The sequence below is a fragment of the Neopelma chrysocephalum genome, unplaced genomic scaffold (assembly GCF_003984885.1).
Source record: "Neopelma chrysocephalum unplaced genomic scaffold, ASM398488v2 Primary Assembly neopelma1_143, whole genome shotgun sequence".
Classification (NCBI taxonomy): Eukaryota; Metazoa; Chordata; class Aves; order Passeriformes; family Pipridae; genus Neopelma; species Neopelma chrysocephalum.
In genome coordinates, this window is record NW_020897805.1 from 6,767,696 (window position 1) to 6,775,750 (window position 8,055).

Genomic DNA, 8,055 nt, shown 5'->3' on the forward strand with positions numbered 1-8,055 from the left:
TGTAGAGGTAGAAACTAACATATAATGCTTTGTAGTATTAGTGGGAGTAATTACAGCTCAAAATCCATCCATCAAAACTTGTGTGGGGCAGATAGCCATTGGTAGATTATATTTTACCACTGATAGAGTTCTGATTGTATTAGAAATCAGCCAAGGAAAGACTTTGTCAGGGAAATGTTCAATGTTCAGATTCTCCAGTAATTATTTCCTTGTTTAGTTTGGAGCAGTACTGTTCAAGTGCAATGTTTTTTGTTGCTGGTGCTGTATTTAAGGAGAAATAAGTATGTTTAAGTCTTTTTAATGTTAAATTCTCCTACTAATATTTCAATACAGCTCAGTAGGCATTTTGTAAATTATTCTATAATTGCATAATAGGTATTTTCATAACTTCTATGCAGGGGGGAAAAAGTCTTTAAAGGAATGTCTTTGCATCCTTGGTAATAAATACTGTCACTGGGTTGCATGGGGTTGTGATCTGGAAGGTGTTTGTGATCTTACTACTTGGGATCTACAACTGGAGTGTTTCATCTTCAAGACTATGTGTATCTTGGAGCTGGGTTGTGTGAGACTTTGAACTATCAACTGAGGGGGCTGAAGTAGCTTGCAGCTGTTACAGGTTTTAGCTCACTGGGATAGCAAGTTGTTGTGTAGTGCTTGAAATGATGGAGCTGTAAGGCATATTTATATTTCTCCACTGCAGGAGTTAGTAAATCAGCCTGGTAGCTGTATTGTTACCTCAGTGTTAGGTGCTGTGTGACATAGCTAATGTGAATCTGATCTTGGAAATGCAGAAGTCTTATCTGTGTGCTGGCAGTGCAGTTGCTTTTGCCCCATGTTAAAAAGTCTGTGCTAGTTGAAAGCCAAGTGATAGAAGCAGCTGTGAGATTCCTGGTGGAGGATGTCATCTAGCTAGTGAACACCTTTGCTTTATCTTCACTTTTCTTGTATTCTGCTACTGCTTTGCTTGTTTTTACTAAAAATGCTTCTTAAAACTTCTCTGACACTCCTAATGTTCGTGAACATAAAAGACAGAAAAGCTTGCTGTGAACAGAATTGAGTAGAATTCAATTGATTTATTTTAAACCTTTTTTGCTTTGCAGCAAAAAGTTGTGAACACACAGTGTGGCTATGATATCAGAAAGAAGGTAAGGTGCTGGGACCTTGCTGTCTGTCGTGTTCTGTGCCTGCATAGACAAAACTATAAAAATGGTGGGATTGCTGGTGGATATGTCAGCTTAAAATTCTGGGAGCTGACTATGCTACATGATACTCAAAGTAGACTGAGGTAGACATTTTCTTTTGTTTAAAGTAAGCTTGTACTGTGTGAGGGTAGAGAGGACATGTGATGAAACAGGTAAAGGGGAAGGTAAAGATGTTTCAAAAAGGGGTGGGACTTGCATTTCAAATGTGCATTTCAGTTATCGGTTGTAGTAGTCTAACTCTGGCAATCTATTATCTGATAATTCTACAGTGTTCTGATAACAGGATTTACAGGAAGATACAAACACCAATGTCTGACATTGCCTGATTTATATATATAGTTTTAAAGTGTGGTTAAAAACACCACTGCATAAGTGACAAAATTAGTATAGGTTTATCATGTGATTGATTTTATAGAAACTTGAGCAGAAAAGTAATATTCTTATTCTTCCTTTCTGCATTCAGAGCAAGAATCAATGGGAGGATCAGATTTTTGTCAAAGGATGTATTCATGCTCTTGAAGCTTGGTTACCCCGAAATATCTACATTGTTGCAGGTGTCTTCATAGCTATCTCACTGCTCCAGGTTAGTTGTTATTGTTAGGATTCTTTGGAAAAAACTTCAGTTTTGCAGGTACAGAGCTGCTAAAGGTAAAAACAGTTGTGAACAGAGGTAAAATAAATGTTTTGAGTGTGGGTTTTCTAGATATGAGAAGGGTATGACACAAAAAAGAATTATAGGGATGGGACTTAATATAAAAATGCCTGTTGCTTAAAGCAATAAGGGTCATATAAAAATACAGTACAGTTATAATATGGTGTGTGATAATTGTGATATATATTGCAATATTAATGTAGTCATATGTTAATGTATGATTATAGAAAATGACGTGATACAATAATAGTCCCTACTTTTCCATATGTCTTGGAGGGAAGATCTGCTGGTTGTCTACTCCAGTAGATCTGAACTACAGCCCATCACAAATTTGAAATGACTAAGATACACCACCATCCTTCATGCTCATGTTTTCTCTCAGTAAGTGACATGCAGCATGCTGCTCAAAAACCTGTGAATGTAAGAGCGGGGAAATAGGTGAACAGGTTGCAAATGTGATCTTAGCAGAACCAGATGGAGTTGCTGTGACTTCTGTTACCTCACCAGTGCTTGGTATATCAAAGGAAAAGAACCGAAGTATATAGCATGTTAGATTACTTCTTTCAAGGTGGATCCTGCTTTCATTGTGACAGTTGTTTACTTACACTCACCTTACTTTCTTTGCTATGGAACTGCTTCACTTCTATGGGAATTAATAAATCTGCTACAGAATGTATTTTCCATGGAATGGACAGTCGTCAAGTGTAGAGTGCTGGCAAAAAACCTTTTCCCAACCTTGGTAATACTGCCCTCTGTAGCCTGAGGGTGTGATTGATTTTGATTTATTTTATTTTAACACCACCTAATGATAGTACCTCCATGGATTTGAGAAATGCTGTCCTAAGAACACAACATCTCATTAGAAAGATGTTCAAGATAGGAAGTTTAATCTTTTGGCAATATGTTGACTGAATAACTGGACAATATTGTTCTTTATCCTGAGTCTCTGTGAAATCACTTTCAGTCACTTATATTTTCAGTCTGGGTCTTTCTTGTGCATTAAACTACTTCATGGTGGGACTGACTACTTTTAATTCAAATCTTTCAGCTTTTTCAAAACTTCACCCCAGTTTTTTGTTGTTTCTAAGAATGTTTCAGGAAATGTGCTCAGTTACAAATTTATCTTCAATTTGTAAAGGAAGATTTCTCTGAGAACTTGTGCAAATGTTAAAATTTCATATTTAAATGTCTCAGAATTATCTGGGACTTCTCTTAGGACTTCTGTGACAAGAATTTCATTTCAGTACAGGTAATTGTACGTTCTGTGTGTATTTAAAAAAATTGATCTGAAAACTGACTGGATTATCTATTCAGAGTTGTGAAATGAGTGAAAATGTCTGATTTGTAACTTTAGCAATAGGTTAACATGAGTGTTTATGGCACTCAGACTTGGCTAAGTGGATTTCTTCCATCTCAAAGGCATCTAGAAACTTATTATTTTGAATGCTCATGAAGTTTTCATAAAACTATCTCATGAGTTTTATTTCCTGCGAGATTCTGTTGCCTTTATTATATTTTAGTAATAGCCATGCTTTGATGGATGATCCTGGATACGAATGATATCTGAAACTGCAAACAAACATTTTGCAGACTGGTGTGTTACAAGTGTTTATCTCACAAATGGTATGTTTTTTTATCTTTTTAGATCTTTGGGATTTTCCTAGCCAGGTCATTGATCTCCGATATTGAAGCTGTAAAGGCAAGTAATGCCTTCTGAATATAAAAGCAGACACATGTTGCAAAACAGTATATTTTACGATTATTGATTGGACACCAAGGTGGAAGAAATGCACGGACTGTGAAATACTCCTGTTATTAAAAGCCTTATGTGGATTTTGCCCTGCTCATGCTTTTTGTTAGAAGCTGGTACAAAAAAAATCTCCAAACGCACACCTGTCTACCTTTTTTCTAACAAGACAACTCAGTGCACCAGTGTTGTTCTCTGAGGAAGAAATGGAATTTCCCAACACACTGGCAGAACAGATTTTAAGGACTGTAGCAGGGAGACATAAAATTGCTGTAAACTCTTTCCCTGAAGGATTGCTTTGAAGATTGTTCTGTCTTCACTCTTAACTGTCGTCTGTCTTAAAATGTAATCTTTTCAGAAGGCATGTACTGATTTCTTCAGAATCTTGAAATCATATTAATCTCTGCAGTAGACTCATGCAGTCGTTTTTGGCAAGATATCCAGCAACCAAAATCATCAAGGTGTATTGGAAATTGGGGAAAAAATCACAAGTTGTCTAGTTCTTTAATTGATTTTCAGTTGTGCAGAACCCACGCTGTTTTGAAAATTCAAGCCAGTTCTCAGATAGGAAAAATCTATCTCTAACATTATATGTTAGAAAACCCCATTTCAGGCAAGAGGGTGTGAAACTCTGATGCTGTTTCCTGTCTGAGAAAAATTTAACTATTCTTTATTTATAGAAGAAAAACCTCTTTAAAAATGCTTATCCTTTCATTGATCACTAATATCTTTAAAAAGTGCTGTCTGTGTAAATTGCAAAGTGCAGCTGGCTTCAGTAGGTAGCAAGCATGCTGTTGGTGACTTTTTTTATTCCTCTGGTTTCTCCCACAACTGCTATATGGATCTTCACAAGTCTGAACTGCTACTATCAGTACCAATGAAAGACTTATAAATTCAGCATCAGTCCTTACTGAAATATGTTTGGAAATGAGGAAGTACAAAGTTAGTGAAAGATTAGAGTTGTTGGATTTTTAAATTTTCTGTAAAGCTATTAAAACATCAGTTCCACTTGGTTCCATGGTTCAAATGTGAATCAAAACATGGTGAACCAGAATGATTTCTTCACAGGAGTTTTCTCCATTAAGCTGAACTATTCCTTCCGAGGTCAGGGTTTTTATTTTAATCAAGAGGAAACTAAACTCTCTTCATCCAGTCTTCCCTTCTTGGGAGTTTAGTAGATGGATCTGTAGTTCAGTAAGAGTTCTAATCTTTTCTAGAAGACTTTTTAGTATCCTTAGCTTTAAGGTAAAAGTATGTGGCTGAAAAGTTCTTGAAGGTAGCTGTAGCTGTCAGTTTTACTGTGGGCCATATAACTAACATTGTTTACTGCTTCCAGTAACACCAGATTTTCAGGGAGAGCAGGTTTATTTACAGTGCCTAACATAGTGTAAATTTTTGAAAATTATATATTTTTATAATGATATTTTAGTATATGTAGTCTACCTGAAAGATTCAATGCTTGTATTTCTAAAGTATATGGCTTTTTCAGGAGGCCAAATTTTTAAATATCTCTCATGTCCTTTTATTCTATAATGCGTGTATTAAGAAATATTTCACTGGCAACAGTTGATCAACAGTAAGAATCTTAGTGTCTGTGTTGGTTATCCAGGCATCCTTACAGCTTGTAATCTGTGAAGCACTTCAGACAGTGCTGTGTACTTCAGCTTTCCTAGTTCTCTTTCTGGCCAGTGATTGAGACACAACAGGAAAAGGAAGCTTGTCTAAGGATGGCTGATTTCCTTACAGTAGCAGAGAACAGTCTGCTATTAACCCATCTGAAAACCTAAAGTAAAATGGCTAGAAGTACACTGTGATTTTTTTTTTTTAACTTTGATATACAACAAGAAAACAATACCAGTAGATCACTGAGGGGAGAGCAAGAGGCATTTCTTCTGTAAAGCCTTGAATTTGAGGTCTGCTTATTTGTTTAATGCATTGGGAGTAGCCAAAAATGTGCAATTGTACTGCTACTTTGCAAGTGGCAAAGCAGTGTCCAGCAACCTTTGCTTTAAATTCTGGTGCTTGAAACTTTACACCACCTCATCAACCAACTTAGTCGGTTAATGTTTTGTGTAAATAATCTGATGTATGTAAAATTGGAGAAGGATGCTTCCTGTTCGTAACTTTTTATTCATAAAACATTGCATTGAAAACTGCGACCAGGGAGTATGTTTCCCTTTGCCACTTTTTGACACAGAAAGCTCCTGATGCTGGGAAGGAATTTCAGCCGTTCGGTGAAAATCATGCCAGTGTCAAGGATGTCTGTGGAGTTCATGCACCGAAATTAGCTGCTGACAAGAGCCAACATGTTGGATTAGGATTCCAGGGTCTGCAAATCTTGCCAAGTTGCCTGAAGACAAATGAGTACTTGTTTTTTTAAGTACTGTTTGTGTGCAAAACAGAATTTAATTGAAGCGTTGTCTTTCCACAGTTTGTTCTTAATGGCTTTGGCCATATCAACACCTGCTTTGTATCAGTGCTTCAGTTATTTGGAGCTGAATTGAAGAGAGGAGTACAGCCTATTTGAGGGTCTTTAAATTCATGAAGTGATTTTTCTTTTTTACACTGTGGATAAATGTCTCTGGGCTTATTCAGTATCATTTTTAAAATCCCTGGGCTCTACGCTGGTTTGCCCCTAGACATTTTGAAGTGTACCCCCATTGATGGAACACATGGCTAGGGTAATGTCAGACTTAAAATGGGAATGTTTTCTGCTTAATTTTATTTAGCACGTCTTCTGTGGACCTGCAGTGACTTCATGGCTAAAGATTTAGGTTATGGTTTAAAAAAAGTCTTGTCAGCAGAAGCGGCTGGGTGTGAGCCTGCCTCTAAAGCCTCCGAGGAGAAGTAATTCAGTGACCTCACAGAGGTTTGATAAATTGTTGAGATTTCACTGGTTGCATTTGGAACAACTTCACGAACACTACAATGGAAACAAGGTTTTTCATGAAGATGTCAGATAGGAGCTCAGACTTGAATAACTACACTGAGAGAAGGAAATATGAACGTGATCACTTTTATTTCTCTGAAACGAGCACAATTAATTTCCGTTAAGCGAAGTATTGTCAGTATGTTTGACAGTGCAACTACCCTTTTGTTGCTATCAGTGTCACTGCATTTGGACACAGTTTCCCTGTACGTGAAGAGGAAGGTCAGTGTAAGCACTGAAAAAAGTGCAGTGACCAAAGGACCTTCGGTCGCCTCCTGAAAATCTGAATGTTTCTTCCCAAGAGGTCTTCAATTTTGGTGACCTCATACAGTGCCATGTGCATAGACCTGTACTTCAGTCCACCGAGGTTGATGTGGCGTTTGACTGATGTGTAGAACTGCCTTGGTTTTTGTCTCCTTGTTCCACCCTTCCCTCTTCCTTCCCCTTACCGCCTATGGGTTATCATGCAGCTTGAGCATTGTTCAACCATTGGAAGAGGGGGTTCTGTCTCCTCTTCTGAGGTGGCTTTTCTGAGTGACTTTCAGTATATTTTTTTCTTAAGCCTTAAATTTTATTAAATAAAACTTGATGTTTTCTACTCCTGGAGTTTGATTTCTAAAATCTGTTGCTTTCATTTACTAGTATTTCACTCTCTAAGGGTTAGACTGGCTACCAAGACTGCAGTTTGTGGAAAACTCAGAAATGGTAAAGGTCCAGTGGTGTTCATTTGTATATTTTGCTAAAACTAATTCCTGATTTTATTTTTGTTTGCAGTCTGGGCTGCTGAATAATAGATAACACTGATGATTTTCTCTCCATTGCTAATGGAAGGCCATGAACTAGTGAAGAGCTGCAGAAGGGTTTAGAGAAACTATTAAATCTCCTGACATCCAGAAAGTTAAATCTGCTGTTTTTCTTTTCTCCTCTATGGTCAAAACCTGCTTATGTTACTCACCGAGTGACTTGTCTGGGGTGGTTTTATGAAATTCCCTTTCTTAAGAGTATTCCTGAGAGTGATATTTGGTGATGAGTGTAGTAGGCCAAGTAGTGTTACTAAGTTTTGCAGGTGGGAAGACTTCTGCAGGAACAAAGTTGAAATGTTTGTTTGCAGACACAGACCAGTTGTACTCAAATTGTTTGAAAATTGTTGGGCATTATTGACTTCGAAATATACCCTGTTTTGTAACAGTTTTCTGAAGATCAGTACTTGTTTATTTTTTTCACAATAACTTTTCTGCTTGCTAAAAAAAAAAAAAGGTTGTTTTTCCCTAGCATTCTACCACTACAGGGGTTTGGACATTGTAACTCTGCAACATTCCATTACTTCAAACAGTTCCCATAAGAACAAGTTGTGTAATAGAATCTGTTACCTTTTCATCTAATCACCAATTTTAAATATGAAAGGTTTCTGTAGAAATGTTTAGACACATTTGCTTTACTGCAGTTTTTCATTACCTGAAGTTAAACCCACGTTCTCTTACTGGTGATAATGGAATGCCAGCTGCCTCCAAATCTTCACCCATTC

General features: G+C 37.1%; 1 protein-coding gene across 2 annotated transcripts in view; it reads left to right on the forward strand.

The window, feature by feature from the left end:
* The window catches only part of TSPAN14 (tetraspanin 14), a 39,393-nt gene extending 32,265 nt beyond the window's left edge, over nt 1-7,128 (forward strand). For both annotated transcript variants that reach the window (XM_027700018.1, XM_027700017.1), the window contains exons 7-9: nt 1,101-1,145; nt 1,666-1,785; nt 3,500-7,128. In XM_027700018.1, the coding sequence (XP_027555819.1) occupies nt 1,101-1,145; nt 1,666-1,785; nt 3,500-3,571 (237 nt within the window). In that variant the 3' untranslated portion in view covers nt 3,572-7,128. The remainder of the gene's footprint in view (nt 1-1,100; nt 1,146-1,665; nt 1,786-3,499) is intronic.
* Nucleotides 7,129-8,055: the final 927 nt, after the last annotated feature.